Source organism: Cydia amplana, chromosome 27 (assembly GCF_948474715.1).
Source record: "Cydia amplana chromosome 27, ilCydAmpl1.1, whole genome shotgun sequence".
Classification (NCBI taxonomy): domain Eukaryota; kingdom Metazoa; phylum Arthropoda; class Insecta; order Lepidoptera; family Tortricidae; genus Cydia; species Cydia amplana.
Genome location: NC_086095.1, coordinates 1013472 through 1031979, shown reverse-complemented (window position 1 = coordinate 1031979; position 18508 = coordinate 1013472). Strand labels below are relative to the sequence as shown.

The following is an 18508-nucleotide window of genomic DNA, read 5'->3' as shown; positions in this document are numbered from 1 at the left end:
AGATTATGTCAAACTCCCATGAACTAAATTTTTATATAAAAATAAATGTCAAAAAGTATGCAAAAAGTCAAAACAATGCTGAATTCTAAGATTTCCCAGATAATATTCCTAAATATTACAATAAATAGAAAGTAGTTTTGTTATAAAGTAACCAAAGTGAGATTTTGTATTAAATGCATGCATGTATATTTAGTTTATTCACTGTATAAGCAACCATACTTAAGTTACTTTAAACACGGCTAAAAATGGATCAAATCTCGCAAAATATCAACAACTTTGAATCTTTACTCAAGAACCGATTACCTAATAAGCGTCTAGCACTGTACGTTGGCAGTGAACACATAAATACTACTGAAACTAGTAAAATATCTGCCAAAGAAGTATTAGAGAATGTAAGAAGACAGGTAAAACTTATGCAGAATGCCGACATAGCGGACTACAAGCGAGTTGGTAATACTCTTAATAAGTACAAGAAGAGAGAGTTCGTGGCTCTTAACGAGATACCAGTTTATAAGGAGGTAAGTAAAATCTTCAAATAAATCTACTCCGCTTAAGTTCTCTTAGGATTGTGTTGAGGCTACTCATGACTAAACTGTGTTTTTACAAGCTTTTATTTAACTTGCTCTGTTAGTATGTATGTTAGTGTGAGTCAAAGCTTGTATTTTATATAAGACGACAATCCAATGACAAGGCAATATTATGCTGAACTGATGAGACAGGATGTGACCATGGGAACTCTGTAATAAAACACAAACTAATTATGTTTTGGATGGAATTAAAATGGAGGTGGGCTGGACATTTGGCTAGATACAAAGACAAAAGGTGGACTATTCAAACAACCAAATGGAAAGGCCCACTGGGCAAACGAAACTCAGGAAAACAAAGAAAACGATGGGTTGACGACATCATAGCAATTGCAGGAAAGACTTGGGAGAATAATGCTACCGACAAAGAGAAATGGAAAAAGATGGAGGAGGCTTTTACCCTTAAGGGATCACACATCGTGTAAACATAACAAAAGAACAGTCAATTTTTAAAACAGATGTGCGAGAAATGAAGCTATAATAATAATAAAAAAAAATTATGTTTTGGGTTGTTAGAATTGCCTTGATGAGCATAAGTTGTCTGTGGAAAGAAAAGTACAGTCAGCAAAAAATTATATCTCAGATACTAAAATCACAAACAACTAAGGTTAACTGGAAGAGATCCCTCAAAGGGATAAGTTCGCCTTTGTACTTCTTGCTATTATTTTTTTGTTATTTTTAATGTCTTTTTGTACAATAAAGAGTTTACTACTACTACTACTTCTACTAAAATGACAGTGCAATTTGAGAATAGCCAACTTGAAAAGAAATTACCAATTTAGCTAGGACCATAAATGGCGTAGTAATCGTGGAGCGTGATGGTACATGGAAGTCATATTAGATTTTCCATAAAATAAAAATCACAACTAAGTTCCTGTTTATTTATTTAAACTTGATTGCACAAAACACAAAAATAATGTACAAATGTGACATCCCACGGGTAAAGGTACCTTATGGCGGTCGCCGCCTACGCTATTTTTAACGCCGCTCCAATACAATTGCTGTGCTATGCGACGTAAGCGCCAAGTGCCATAAGGTACCTTTTCCCGTGGAACGTCACAAATGGTGGACTTAATGCCTAATGGCGTTTATTTCTTACGAGAGAGAGGGAGATCAATTATTTGTTTATTTTATCTATTTTAAACTAAATTAATTACATTTCTTAGGTACCCCAAAAACACCCTGCAAGATTTGAAACAGAATGTGTCTCTGACACGCAACTGATCAATGTTGCGGAAAATGCGGAAATGATTGACAAACACAGAGGCGTTACTCAGGAATTTGACAAATCATTTTGTCAAAAAACTGACCATGATAGTGATAAACCTGATGATGGCAGCTTAAAATCTAAAACAATAATAGATGCAGAAAAATGTGACAGCAAAATTGATATTAGTCAAGACAAAAATGATGTTAATAACAAACTTAAATTAAAGATTCAAGATAGTAGAATGTTTGAGGATTCTGATCTCACTTGTGCCATGGACACTGTAACATGTTGCGAAACTGATGTGCCAATTGATTTGAATGATGTAAATTTGAATACAAGTCAAGAGACCCAAGGCTTTAATAAATGTGTAGAAATCTTTGATGTCTCTGAAGTTGACGCAGAAAGGTCTGCAAGCCCTGTACTAAATACTATAAAAAGAAGTGCCACACCACCATTAGTTGTGGATTTGTATACATTTGAAAAATTTGAAGATCTAGCCCTTCCCATTATAGAAGAACACGGAGACCTTAAATTAGCTAAAAACATGATAAATTCCCAAATTATAGGCAGAGAAATATGCATACCAGATCATTTTAACGAACAAGTTGACAGAGACAGTCCTGTTTTAAGTAAAATTGAATGTATAACTACTAATATTAGTAAAGATGTTGAAAAGATATGTTCATGTAGCAATAAATGTGTAGATAGAGATGTACAATATACAAATGAATCAAATGACGAAGATGACAATTTGGGTAGTCGCAACAAGAAAACAGAATCTAAAGTTAAAACAGAAATTAAGGACGAGATCCTATTTAGTAGTGATGAGGAATATGAATATTTACATAAAAATGTCCAAGAATTACCATTAACATGTGCCTTGGAAACATCTTTTTATGATAGATCAGATGTGTTAGATAAAACTATGTATGTAGGATTTCAAACTGCCAGCAACAAGTCTATTCAAATAAATACAGATTCGTTTACAAAAGCCAAAAGCATATTAAGTGATATTGATAATGAAGAAACGGGAAAGTCTATCAGTGATTTAGTAGAGATATTTGATACTGGTAAAGCTGTAAGCGCAAATGAAGAATGTGATAAGTTAAATAGCAATAAGCTGGAACATGATACTAACAAAGTTGAAAAAGAAGGAAATAAGGATTTAACAACGCCATCTACAAGTGCCAATGAATTTCAGAAAAGCAAAGACGACTCGCAAACATTTTTAACTTTTGAACGAGACGAGGAAGTTAAAGATGATATTGTTATGAGTCAAATTATACAATGTAAAAATATATCAAGATGTGATAAACTAAATAACAGTATTAATTCTGATTGGAAAATGAGTGACACAGTGAGTTCATCCCCATTAGAACCAAATAAAGAGAATGATGACGACATTATCATGAGTCAAGTCATACAATTTAAAAGTATATCAAGAACACCTAACATACATAATTTAAGTACTGCAAGTATTGGTCAAGAATCTTTACTTCCAAATGAAGGCATTGCAAAACGAAAATTGGAAGGTTTTAAAACAGCCAGTAATAAAAAGATCAAACTATCAGATAAAGCATTAGCTCGATGTAAAAAAGTATTTCAAGATATTGATTTAGGAGATTCTGAATATGTAAGCTGTAAATCTGACATTGTCGAAAAAGAAGAGAATTTTCTTGATGATCTCAAGTCTCAGGATTTTAATGTTTCTTATGATGATGACTTAAAAACAAATTTTGTAATAGATCCAACAAGAATAGCACATTTATCTGAAAGCGTATCTGATGGTGCTACTACAAAAATAAATACAGATGTAAATAATGGTGATTCTAAAATAGACGTAAGTATTAAAGAAGAACAGCTTGGAGTTAAGGAAGTTGATTTGCAAATAAACGATAAAATTATATTACAAGAATTTGAAGACAACGAAATGCCCTTTGAAGAAACTAATAACAACGCTTTCGTAGGTTTTAAAACTGCTAGCAATAAAAACATCGATGTTTCTGTTGACGCTGTGGCAATAACTAAACTTATATTTCAAGATATTATAACTATCCCTACAGAAAATGATTGTGCAATGAAAACCGCTAGAAATGTAATTGATGACACCGATGATGATAAAACTGAGCACGTATTCAAAAAGCCTGCAGATTTCAGGAAGCCAACTACAAAGCAAACCAAACCGTTGGTAAACACTTTAGATAAACTCAAAAATAACGATCGTGAAAGATGTAACAGTGAAAGGCCTCTGTCTAATGAATTCGTTGGTTTTAAAACAGCTTCCGAAAAGGAAATTATTATATCAAAACAAGCTATGGAAAAATCAAAAGATGTCTTTAAAGATATTGATGAAGAAGTAATCGATAATAAAGACAAAATTAATTTAAACACCGAGAAGAAACCTATTGATAATTTAGCAGACGATTTTAATTGCGGAATAGACACTCAAGATTTTCTCGCAGAAGAATTAACTCGTATTGAAGATTTATTGAAAGACAATATTATGGAAAACCAAAAATCTACTAGTCCCACATTCCGAGGCTTTCAGACAGCAAATCACAAGCCTATAGATATTTCAGAGGACGCTTTAGAAAAGAGCAAAAAACTATTAGAAGTTATCACTAAAACAGAAATCGATATTAAATGTCTTTCAATAGAAAACAAAGTTGATATCGACCACAATGCAATCGAGAAAGGCACAGCTACGTGTATTGATAATGCGAACAATGATACAGGTAAATTCAATGGTACAAAAAATAAAGCACCAATTTTTACGGGTTTTCGTACTGCCAGTAATAAAAAAGTCGTGGTATCGAATAAAGCCATAGAAGCTAGCAGAACATTACTTCAAGATATAGTGTTGTCTCAACAGGAGACCATAGGACAAAACGAAGAAGGAACTGAGATTTGTGATTCTGAAATTACCAACAATATAATCAGAAATTTGGAATCAAAAATACCAGAATCTGATAGTAAAGCAATTCAAATACCAGAAACAGCTTTACAGAACCGAAAAAATATTACTGATGGTTCAACAGACACTTATACGGAACCTCCTACTTTTGTAGGATTTCGAACAGCTAGTGCTAAACCTATACAAATATCTGCTAATGCTATGGAGAAAACGAAAAAGTTACTCAGTGAATTTGAACTTAAAGATGGCGCTATAATGTTCGACAACGTGTACGGGCAAAAAGATGCATCCAGTATATTTGTTGGTTTACAAACTGCCGGTGATAAGAAAATTACTATATATGCCAAAGCTCTGGCTAGCAGTAAACAAATCTTAAACGACGTTAAATTGAGAGACTTTCACGATGAAAATATAGCTGAACATTCTGTAAATACTGAAGCCAAAAACAATCTACAAGGAAATGACATAACCGGCGATTCTTACAAAAAATCAACTAGTAAATTTATTGGTTTCCAAACAGCAAGTAATAAAGAAGTCAAAATTTCAAAAGAAGCTTTAGCTAGAAGCAAACAACTATTTCAAGATGTTGATCTTGATGATAAAGAATGTGACATTGTTGAAAAATATTCTCGACAAGAAGAAAAGAAAAGTCCAGTACTCAAAGACTTTAAAACGGCTAGCAACAAGATAGTAAGTATTTCAGAGAAGGCATTGGAGAAAAACGCAGAACTTTTCCGCAATATGAATAATGATTTTACTAAAACAAACATGGATGCTCTATTGTTCAAAGGATTTCAAACCGCGAGTAATAAGAAAGTAGAAATATCAGAAAGAGTGCTAGCAAATAGCAAAAAAATGTTTGAAGATCTACATTTGAGTCAGCTAGACAAAGATTCTAAATCAATATTAGACATGCATGAAAACAATTTTAGTGGATTCCAGACAGATAATAAGTTAATCGAAATATCGGAACAAAAGTCAGAAAGATATAATGTATGTAAGATTGCGCATGACGAACATGAAGACGATAGTCTTTCAACTGACAGATTCCCAGCGTTTAAAGGTTTTCAAACCGCCAGTAAAAAGAGGGTACCAATATCAGAAGTAGCGCTAGCGAAGAGCAAAAGCTTGTTTGAAGATATGAATATCAGTCAGCTAACTAAAGACGTAAAAACAACTGAAGATATACATGAACACAATTTTGTAGGTTTTGAGACAGCTAACAACAAAAGAGTCAAAGTATCAGAACAAGCATTAGCAAAAACTAAAGATATATTTAAAGATAATCTTGAAAAAGAGAAAGAAAATGTAACGAAAGATACTACTCCAGTTTTTAAAGGGTTTCAAACAGCAAGTAATAAAAAAGTGGAAATATCAGAAAAAGCGCTAGCTAGAAGTAAACACCTCTTTGAAGATTTAAACTTAAGTCAGTTAAATAAAGACCAAAACATGACAGTACGTGAAGATAATTTTGAAGGCTTTCAAACGGCTAATAACAAAAAAGTTGCAATATCAGCCCAAGCATTAGCGAAAACCAAGGAAATATTTGAAGAATTAAATTCAGAAAACGATAATGATAGTAATGAAGCAACTAAAAACGTAAAATATGAAGAAGTGTTTAAAGGTTTCCAAACAGCAAGTAATAAGAAAGTATTTATATCAGAAAATGCACTGTCTAAATGTAAACAGCTGTTTGAAGACATGAATTTAAGTCAACTTAACGAGAATCCGGAAACTATTGTAGGTTCATCTAAATTACCAAGTACAACAGCTAAAAAAGTATATGAACCAATTAATAACCATAAAAATAAAATCGGTGACTTTCAAACTGGTAGTAATAAGAGAGTTAAAGCATCTGAACAAGCTGTGCTGAAAAGTAAAAATGTATTCAAAGACATACAAATACATGCACAAAATGAAAACGAGGTCCAATATAAAAATCAAGAAATTAGAACTCCAGAAAACAAAATGTACTCAACAAACAAAAATTTGAATGATGTAATAGACACACAAGTATTAAATGATTTTCAAGAAACTTTGAACACAGAAGATTTCTGCAAAAGCACACCAACGTCCAAAAGATCTGGAAGCCCTATCCTTTCATGTCCCAGAGCTAAGAAAAGAAAATTTGAAACACCATATAGAACAAGTAAGAAAACAGAACCAAAAAATCCTTTCGTACCACCAAAGTTAGCTAAAACATATATTTTCAATGACAATTATAAGAAAGAAAAGAAATACACATTGAAAGATATAGAAAATCTTGAAAAGGTACATACAAAAACAAAGATAGACCCATATATAGGAGAATTTAACTTTGATAATTTACTTAAATTCAAATTTATAGATGAACGAAATGATTATACAGCTGATAAAATTACTCTAGAAGATCTGAAAAAGATCTTTCTTGGTTCAGTAAATAAGAAAATTGTACCAGAGGGCTGGTTAGATAATCATATACAATTGATTATATGGAAACTACTTTCATATGAAGTTAAATTTCCAAATATCATGGAAAACACATGCACAGTTAAAAATGTGCTAGAACAGCTAAAATATAGATATGATAGGGAATTATATAATGTGCAAAGACCAGTTTTGAGAAAGATTCTGGAAAAAGATGAAGTTGCTTCTAAAACTATGGTGCTGTGTGTTGCCGCTATATATGTGGACAACGTTAGTGTTGCCAGGTATTTATTACAATTTTTCCTTTTTTTTATTCTTACAAGCTTATTATTAACTTGCAATGTATCTATAGTTGATCAAACCAATTTGTCAGTCAGTAAGAACCAGGAAAACTATACTCAGCCTTTTCTTTTGGGTGCTAGTACTAGTGCAAGACAAATATAGTATGATTCTCTCTGTCCATGTTTGAAATGAGACAGTCCTTTGACTAACTACATATTATGTTTGTACGGGTCAAATCTTGCAATTTAAATTTGACCCACTTTCCGACTTCCAATGAAGCTGAAAATTTGCATACATATGTAAGTCGGGTGACAATGCAATATTATGGTACCATCGAGCCGATCTGATGATGGAGACAGGAGGTGGCCATAGGAACTCTGTCATAAAACAACGCAACCTAATTGTGTTTAGAGTTGTTAGAATTCTCTCGACGAGTATTAGTTGCCTGTGGAAAGAAAAGTACAGTCAGCGATAAAAACTTGTACCAAAAATGTTTTTTTTTTTTTTGTATTTTAGTGTTAACCCATCATCAGTGAATGTGGAATTGCTTCTGACTGACGGGTGGTACTGTGTCAGAGCCTGCTTGGATCGCATGCTGGTGCGAATGGTGACCACTGGCGCTATTGCGGTGGGCACAAAGGTACGTAACTTCTTTTACGTCACCCTAGGCCCGTAAGTGGGATTTTCTCCCCGCTACGCGAGGAGAAAATCTCACTTCCTGGCCAAGAGACGTAAAGCTTTAATAGACAAACCACGGGCGGTAATTCGTAAAGCCCCAGATCGCATATTTATGGTCCTCACCTTCGGTTCGGGCCACAAACACCTGCGATCTGGAGCATTCACGAATTCACCTCCCTAGGTATGTAATATACTATTAGTCTATTACAGTACATATGGTGCAACTTTACCGCCCTAGGGCGGATTTAGGACAATACGTGCCCATGTCAAAAATTTAAAGGGCCATAATTATACAGGGTGATTCAGGAGACGTGAGCAGGATCAAGCCTACGCATACAGTAAGTTATAAACAACTGTTTCGTACCAGTATTTGTGAAATTAACTTAAATTTATTTTATACTGTTTAAAAAAAAAGTTTAAATTTATTTACGACATTAATTTATGGTCACCCTCTTTGTTTTATCCATAACAAGTGCCAAATCGAATGTCATCGGAGTCTGGTACTTTTGAAAAATCGTATCTCACTCAGTGTGACATTTTATTTTCTTCATACTCAAAGCGCTGTCGTAAAGGTTAAAAAGGTTTTATCTTTGTTAGTTAAATGTTGTAGGGTATCCATGATTGTAGATAATTAAATTTGTCCTTACCAAAAAGTGTAACAAAAGAAAAAAAGCGTGATTGTTTTACTTAAATATTGTGGTGAACGATTCTTTTACATTTACTGATTGTGTAGGCTTAGTCCTGCTCACGTCTCATGAATCACCCTGTATATGTACTGTAAAACGTTGTACAATACACGTGTGAAAAGGTAATGTACTATTATTCTCTTCAGTGATGGGAATTGATACCACTTTCTTGTCGACAGATGGCAGTGTGTGGCGCTGAGCTAATAAACTGCGAGCAAGGCGTAGCACCCTGGGAGGTATCTTTTATATAATTTTTTTATTTAAATAATTATTTATTTTGTAGTAAAACATATAGAAATAATGAAATTAACAAACTTAATTACAAAAACCGTCCAAGTGCGAGTCGTCTCGCGCACGGAGGGTTCCGCACCATCAACAAAAAATAGAGCAAAACAAGCAAAAAAACGGTCACCCATCCAAGTACTGACCCCGCCCGACGTTGCTTAACTTCGGTCAAAAATCACGTTTGTTGTATGGGAGCCCCACTTAAATCTTTATTTTATTTTGTTTTTAGTATTTGTTGTTATAGCGGCAACAGAAATACATCATCTGTGAAAATTTCAACTGTCTAGCTATCACGATTCGTGAGATACAGCCTGGTGACAGACGGACGGACGGACGGACAGACGGACGGACGGACAGCGGAGTCTTAGTAATAGGGTCCCGTTTTTACCCTTTGGGTACGGAACCCTAAAAATTAAAACTATAAATTGAAAAAGACAAACCCCGTTCCCGGTGCAAAGTTGCCCATGATGCTCGCCGCATTTCCACGCTGGATCACCACGGACAGTCTTTGCACAAGGAACGACGAATTTTTAATTAGTCTCCGCCTTTGACTTTGTCCGCTTCTCAGTCGTATAACTATCTATATATTTACAGGACACATCATCAGTCCGTCTAAAACTCCACGGCAACAGCACTCGTCGAGCACGCTGGTTTACCCGCCTGGGTCCTCGCACGGACCTCATCCAATGTCCCATAGGTAAGTTTCGTTATACCCTTTATAGGGCACAGTTCTGTGGGGCACACTTTGATATACAGGATGGCTAAAAAATTACTGCATTCCCGTTGCCAGGGAGTTTTTTGGGATAACCATAGAGAAATAAGTAAGACAAGAGTGCTCACTCCATACATCAGTTCAGACTATTAATTTCAGTGTCTACATCTAGCATCGAGTAGCGGAACTATCAGTACTGCTACTTGACAATAGATGTAGCACCGACCGGAAAGTCTTATCTCAACAGCATAAGACTTTCCGGTCGGTGCTACATCTATTGTCAAGTAGCAGTACTGATAGTTCCGCTACTCGATGCTAGATGCTAATAGTCTTTTTGGTGCTAAAACTGATGTATGGAGTGAGCACTCTATGTATTTTTTTCTCTATGGGGATAACACTGAATAAATAATAGTACTAGCATAGAGAAATATAAGTAAAGAAAGAGTGGTAACTCCATACATCAGTTTTCTTACCAAAACGCGAGTTATTTCGTAGTCGACATCTAGCGTCAAGTAGCGGACATTATCAGTACTGCTAGTTGACAATAGATGTCGCGGCAAACAAAAACTCTAATGCTCGACAATTTTTAGCTAATATTATAACCGGGTTAACCGGAAGTCTGTTTTCAACTCCTGCTTATAATATTAGTAAAGTTGTAAATTGTTTTAGTAGTACATTTTTCGTCGGTAGCGACACTTGTGACATCTGGTGTCAAGTAGCGGTACTGATAGTTCCGCTACTTGACGCTAGATGTCGACTACGAAATAACTCGAGTTTTGGTAAGAAAACTGATGTATGGAGTTACCACTCTTTCTTTACTCTTTTTTTTTTCTTTTTTCGTTTTTCCTTTGTATGTGAATATGAGCAAATTAGCTTGAAATAAATGTTTTTTTTAACAAGCTTTTATTAGGTCGACCTGTATGTAACTATGTAATGGAATCTAAGGTAACTAATTTGACCATCTTCCAAGGATCGTAGTGTCATGAAAATTGGCAGCTGTATGTAGTTCTGATGACAATACAGTAATATGGTACTGTCGAACTGATCTGATGATGGAGACAGGAGGTGGCCATAGGAACTCTGTCATAAAACAACGCAACCTAATTGTGTTTGGGGTTTTTAGAATTGTCTCGATGAGTATTAGTTGTCTGTCGTAAGAAAAGTAGTCAGCGATAAAAGCTTGTACCAAAAATTAAATTTTTGCCAAAAACTTATTTTTAACTTATATTTTTCTATGGTATAACATCCTTTTTTTGCAGGTGCAGCTAAAGCAGACGGGGGTAAAATGGCCGCCACAAGGGTAGTAGTGACGAGGGTGTATCCCCCGCTCTACGTTGAGAAAATGGACGATGGGAGCACGGGTAAGACAAACACAAATTTTGTATGTATTTATATTTATACCCTTTATCTTTTTGGTACCTTGTTGTACATTTTGCTGCATTCGTCACCCTCTTTTCACTTTCTCTTCTCATCTACTCAAAGGTTAACTGGAAGAGATCCCTCGTAGGGATAAGTTCGCCTTTGTACTTCTCACTAGTTGTATGTTATTTTTAATATGTCTTTTTGTACAATAAAGAGTTTACTACTACTACTAAACACCTAACTGGAGTTGCGGGCGTCCATAGGCTACGGTGACTGCTTATCGGGCGGGCCGTATGCTTGTTTACCACCGATGCGGTGTAAACTTTCTCAACTCAAGGGAATATGGTCATTGCGTACGTAAAAGTTGACTGCGAAATTATTGTGACGACACGCAGGCAATGGATTTTTAGGGTTCCGTACCTCAAAAGGAAATAAACGGAACCCTTATAGAATCACTCGTCTGTCTGTCTGTCCGACCATTCCTCCTCGTTTATCTCCGAAAGTACTAAGTCTAAAATGTTGAAAAAAGTACACAAAATAGTTCTTTACCTATAGATGACAAGAAAACCTATTAGAAATGTGCAGTCAAGCGTGAGTCGGACTTAATAGACGGAACCCTTGGAACGCGAGTACCACTCACAAAATTCTCAAACGCTCACGTGATTAATGGACGCCCCCTTTATTTTTACAGTGACCCTATCAGAGAGATTGGAGCAAATTCGTCAAATGAAATACGAGTCAGAGCGGCAAATTATTATGGAAAAGCTTTATGAAGAAGTGGAAAAGGAGATGTCTGATCAAGTAAGTGCATTTTAAATTATTGTGAAACCATAGCACAGAATAAATAATAGTACTAAGTACAGAAGACTCACTCTCTAACAAAACGCGTCTGTCACGATCTGCACAGATATGGCCGCTAGGTGGCGACAGCGCCACGCGCGGCTTATGGCTTTCCTCAAAATTGGGGCCGAACGGATGTACTTTTAGCTACCTGTAGCAAAGCGACGAAATCGCGGAGTGAGACACGCCTGACCATAGAGAAATAAATAAAATAAATAAATATTATAGGACATTCTTACACAGATTGACTAAGTCCCACAGTAAGCTCAAGAAGGCTTGTGTTGTGGGTACTCAGACAACGATATATATAATATACAAATACTTAAATACATAGAAAACACCCAAGACTCGGGAACAAATATCTGTGCTCACACAAATAAATGCCCTTACCGGGATTTGAACCCAGGACCGCGGCTTAACAGGCAGGGTCACTACCCACTAGGGGGCTATTCATAAATTCTGGACATTGGATGATGGTAGCATGACGTAAACGGAAACGGGGTCATTCGAAGCATGATTTTTTGATGATTTTAGGGGGGGGGGGGGGGTGGAAATCGTCAAAAATAGATGTAATTTATGAACAGCCCCTAGGCCAGACCAGTCGTCAAACACTATACACAATAGATGACTAATACCATAGAGAAATAAGTAAGACAAGAGTGCTCACTCCATACATCAGTTCAGACTATTAATTTCAGTGTCTACATCTAGCATCGAGTAGCGGAACTATCAGTACTGCTACTTGACAATAGATGTAGCACCGACCGGAAAGTCTTATCTCAACAGCATAAGACTTTCCGGTCGGTGCTACATCTATTGTCAAGTAGCAGTACTGATAGTTCCGCTACTCGATGCTAGATGCTAATAGTCTTTTTGGTACTAAAACTGATGTATGGATGGAGTGAGCACTCTATGTATTTTTTTCTCTATGCTAATACGTATATATATATAATGATGATAGATGATGAATAGACAATAGATGTCGCGGCAAAGTACGTAAAACTGTAATGCTCGACAATTTTCAGTTAATATTATAACGGGAATAACCGGAATTCTATTTTCAACTCCTTCTGCTTATAATATTAGTTGTAAATTGTTTTAGTAGTACATTTTTCGTCAGTAGCGACACTTGTGACATCTGGTGTCAAGTAGCGGAACTGATAGTTCCACTACTTGACGCTAGATGTCGACTATGAAATAACTCGCGTTTTGATAAGAAAACTTATGTATGGAGTTACCACTGTTTCTTTACTTATATTTTTCTATGGTATAAGATAAATGTTGGAGTTTGAAAATTAAAACATCAGCAAAAAAATGTAAATACATTATTTCAGGATTCTCAAGACTCTGAAGGGTATTCTAACGAAAATTGTATGGATAGCGGCTCGCAGATATCCAGAAATATGAAGAAAAGCAAAGACCCCGATGAATATAGAGTAAGTACTTGTTGTTTGTTGTTGTTAGAGTAAGTGTTGTTGTGTTGTGTTGTTGTTGTTTGTTGTTGTTGTTGTTGTGTGTCCGTTGACATTTGTTGGGACGTCAGTCTTTCCGTGACCACAGCTGGTGCAACTCAGCTGAAACGTCGGAATTAAAGGTAAAAACAATTAAATTATATCGCGGTAGACCCGTTTGTGTAATTAAATATAAGTACTTGTTTTTCGTCGTTTATGTAAATCGTACCATCACGCTCCGTGATAGTTACGCCATTTAGGGTTCTAGCTAAATTGGACATTCCATAGCGTAAGTATAGAACAACCAATTTAGCTAGGACCCTAAATGGCGTAAAAATCCCGTGTGGTGACTGTACATGTTTAATATTTTGCTACATTATCGCATTGGGTTCAGCCTGTAATAATAATTGTATGTGTGAAAAAAAAAGTATTCTGAAAATGTATGCCGCTTGTCACAACAATAACTTTCACATCACCTATTCGGAAAGGGCTTTTTCTTCCCTGCTAGGAGGGATCAAAGTAACACTTTTCTGTTCTAGGACACTATTATAACATTTTTTTTACAACAAAATCCTTCGCTTCGTCATAGAGAAAAAAATACATAGAGTGCTCACTCCATACATCAGTTTTAGCACCAAAAAGACTATTAGCATCTAGCATCGAGTAGCGGAACTATCAGTACTGCTACTTGACAATAGATGTAGCACCGACCGGAAAGTCTTATGCTGTTGAGATAAGATTTTCCGGTCGGTGCTACATCTATTGTCAAGCAGCAGTACTGATAGTTCCGCTACTCGATGCTAGATGTAGACACTGAAATTAATAGTCTGAACTGATGTATGGAGTGAGCACTCTTGTCTTACTATATTTCTCTATGGCTTCGTTTAGGATTCAATATACGCCCGAGCCGTAAATGTAATTTTACTCCCTCGTGACACAATCTACAATTCCCAGTCCCACCTAACGACATCCCAGACCCGTCTGTTAGAAGACCACGCCGCGAGACAGAGAGAGAAGCTGGTGGAGCGAGTGAGAGGCAAGTTCCAGCAGAAGTTGGACAAGCATGGCTTGAATACTGACAGAAACGTGGTGCCTCTGCTCAAGCTGAGGGTGGCCGGGGTGACAGAAAAGGCGGGGACAGTTGAAACAAGCAAAGGTAATTATAATTATAATCTGTTATTTGTTACAACTATGAACAAGCGCTGGTGGCCTAGCGGTAAGAGCGTGCGACTTGCAATCCGGAGGTCGCGGGTTCGATCCCCGGCTCGTACCAATGAGTTTTTCGGAACTTATGTACGAAATATCATTTGATATTTACCAGTCGCTTTTCGGTGAAGGAAAACATCGTGAGGAAACCGGACTAATCCCAATACGGGCCTAGTTTACCCTCTGGGTTGGAAGGTCAGATGGCAGTCGCTTTCGTAAAAACTAGCGCCCACGCCAATTACTGGGATTAGTTGCCAAGCGGACCCCAGGCTCCCATGAGCCGTGGCAAAATGCCGGGACAACGCGAGGAAGATGATGACGGTAATTATGTTCTTAAAATTAGGTAAGGTCAATCATAGAGAAATATAAGTTCGTAAACGGCCATTCTGTCTGCTTTAGCTGCACCTGCAAAAAAAACGATTATACCATAGAGAAATTATATAAGTAAAGAAAGAGTGGTAACTCCATACATCAGTTTTCCTTCCAAAACGCGAGTTATTCCGTAGTCGACATCTAACGTCAAGTAGCGGAACTATCAGTACCGACTGATAGTTCCGCTACTTGACGCTAGATGTCGACTACGGAATAACTCGCGTTTTGGAAAGAAAACTGATGTACGGAACGTGTACATTTTCAGAATATGATGTATGTGATGTAGCGGTCTACTTGACACCAGATGGCATAAGTTTCGCTACTCACGAAAAATAAACTCGCGTTTTGGTAAGAAAACTGATGTATGGAGTTACCACTCTTTCTTTAAGTACTTACTTATATTTTTCTATGGTTAGAAAGGGACTTTCATTTGTATTACAAGTTTCAAGATGGCCCTGGTGTGGTGAAAACGGTTTTTTTAAATACAATCTTCCGGTTTCAGGCTACTTGTCAATATGGAAACCATCAGCTGCCGTCTTAGAGCTGGTTATAGAGGGCGCCTGGATCGAAATCCTGAACGTCATCCCTACTGGGATAAGGTATGTCAATGTTCTGCCGTCAGAGTCCAGTACTAGCACCCATCGTAAACCATAGAGTAACTTATACTATGCTTAAACCATGGTATAATAATATACTCCGCCTGGTACTCTCTTCCGACCACGTGACCATAGAGAAAAAAATACATAGAGTGCTCACTCCATACATCAGTTCAGACTATTAATTTCAGTGTCTACATCTAGCATCGAGTAGCGGAACTATCAGTACTGCTACTTGACAATAGATGTAGCACCGACCGGAAAGTCTTATCTCAACAGCATAAGACTTTCCGGTCGGTGCTACATCTATTGTCAAGTAGCAGTACTGATAGTTCCGCTACTCGATGCTAGATTCTAATAGTCTTTTTGGTACTAAAACTGATGTATGGAGTGAGCACTCTATGTATTTTTTTCTCTATGACGTGACTGACACAAGCCTACGTCATTATGCGACAGCGCTATATGATAATATGCGATAGCGCTATATAAAGTGGCAATGTTATTGTGACGTAGGCTCGTGTCACTCTGGGAAAAGACCATGTTTTATTAGACCATGGCTTAAACTGTTTGTTGACAAATTTTCACAGACAAAATATGACATTAATACATCAAGGCGGTTTGTTTACAAAGGGTCTACTGGGAAACGCGAAAATCGAAACTCAGCTATCTGTCTCTGTATCGCTCGAATATGCAAGAGCATAGAGAAAAAAATACATAGAGTGCTCACTCCATACATCAGTTTTAGAACCAAAAAGACTATTAGCATCTAGCATCGAGTAGCGGAACTATCAGTACTGCTACTTGACAATAGATGTAGCACCGACCGGAAAGTCTTATGCTGTTGAGATAAGACTTTCCGGTCGGTGCTACATCTATTGTCAAGTAGCAGTACTGATAGTTCCGCTACTCGATGCTAGATGTAGGCACTGAAATTAATAGTCTGAACTGATGTATGGAGTGAGCACTCTTGTCTTTATTTCTCTATGTCATCACAGGCCTTTCCGTCTAATGCAGACAATTTATGCATTGCTGTTTAGACAACGGGTTTAGTGACTGTGGAGGCCGATGCGTGAACGTGAGATTAAATAATAAAATTTCGACTCTCGTTTGCGGTAGACCCTCAGTGGTAATTGTGGCGCCCCCTACGCAAAGTTTCGCGTAATGTTCCCTATTGACAATAGGAAAATTTTGTATGGTGGGCCTTTGTGTAAGGCCTGAGTGGACGCTCTTGTTGTGCGTGCAGCGGGGCGGGGCGTGCGGCGTGCATGTTAAACAAATGCGCACGTATAGGAGCGGCCTTAGTGCACGCTGCTCAAATACCTTACACTCAGGCCTTACACTTAGGAGGCATAATAGGCAGTACCTTTGATACCCTGACAGGAAGTTCATTCCAAGACCATAAAAGTTATTCAAGGGTCTCCCAACTATTTCCAGTGGAAAGGAAAAAGTTTAGAGACCCCTGAACTATTTTTTTTTCGCCATCATTGTGATAATAAAATGTAATCCTTATTTGTTACAGGAATTCAGAAATTCAGCTTTCAGCGGGCCGACATACAGTATTCAACCCACACAAACAGACAAACGACAAATTTAAACAATACACAAACACATTACAGCGGAAGTGCTATGAAATCAAAGAAATAACCCAAAATCCTTCAATGGCCACAGATAATAACGAAATAGACACCGTCGGCATCATATTCTGCATAGAGCCATCGACTAAAGACTTCAAGGAGCAAAGCTTCCAAAATGTCTACCTAGCAGACGCCGACAAGAATATTATCTGTGCCAATTTCTGGGGCGGATTAAAAAAATTCGGCTTCGAAAATGTTCTAGACACAGGCCAGATTGTAACTTGCGTGAATTTGCAGAAAAGAGCTGGCAACACCAGGAAAAGTATACCGCAGTATAGGGTGACGGAGTTTAGCTATTTCACAAAAACGCCTAAGAGCAAAAAGGCATTGGAAATCACGAATGAACTGACAAGCAAACTGTCAAAAGTTAAAGACAAATTCTGTGAAGATTGTCTTGTTTTAAAAAATAATTATTCCATTTTCAAAAGGAACAGTGAAAATGTAACGCCATATAGATTTGGCTATAACTTACCTAAAAATATGGTGTCTCCGTTGAAAAATTGTGATACGAATTTAAATCTTACCGGCCTGGATTTTGAGTCCAGTTTCAATTCGCAAGAAATTTCGCCACAACTGTTGCTTAGGAAAAAGAAAGTCAACGAGAAAATTGAAAAAATAAGATTGAACTACGGCGAGCCGCCTCCTTTGAGCTCTATACATATTATAAACAAATCGAAAAACGCCTCTGCGACGTATAAGAGCCCGTTAATTTCAAATTTGGAACGTTCCAAAATGGCGGAAAGCCCCGGCTTACAAAGTGTTGCCAGCCCAGTGACAGTGAACAGAACTTTTGTGAAAAATGTGAATCCTGTAAAATTGAATTTTTCTAGTGAAAATATGGACGAGAGTGTCGATCATTTTGCGGAAGATTTCGACGCCAGTCCGCCATTAAGCCTTGATTCTGATATTTTAAATTAATTATATTTTTATTAATAATGTAAAACTGCAGTTAATATCGTACCACAGAGGTCGTATAACAGGTTGTCATACCATTCAAATCATACATCATTTTAAATTTTACTTTAGAAATTAGTGACAAAAAGTTACAAATTAAAAAGCTAAAGTTGTTGTTTCTTTCTTTTTAATTTAAGACAATTCCTTCCTCTTATAACTGAATAAAGATATTTGTATTATTATAGAATTTAATAAGAACATTATGGTTTAATAGTAGTAGAAATGTTTATGAGTACTTCATTGACCGCATTCTCTGTTGTAAAGCTTTTTTTTAAATAATAAAAACAAATGTGATAAAATAAAATCATAGTGCCTAGACTCAACATGTTATGTAAC

General features: G+C 36.7%; 1 protein-coding gene across 1 annotated transcript; it reads left to right on the top strand.

Moving 5' to 3' along the window:
* The first annotated feature begins 219 nt into the window (after positions 1-219).
* LOC134660389 (breast cancer type 2 susceptibility protein homolog) lies at positions 220-18166 on the top strand. The gene is made up of 12 exons (XM_063516123.1): positions 220-518; positions 1751-6452; positions 6699-7398; positions 7913-8036; positions 8940-8996; positions 9640-9742; positions 11017-11118; positions 11811-11920; positions 13294-13395; positions 14365-14566; positions 15491-15587; positions 17104-18166. The coding sequence occupies exons 1-12, from the start codon at positions 246-248 to the stop codon at positions 18134-18136; spliced, it is 7605 nt and encodes a 2534-aa protein (XP_063372193.1). The 5' UTR covers positions 220-245; the 3' UTR covers positions 18137-18166.
* Positions 18167-18508: the final 342 nt, after the last annotated feature.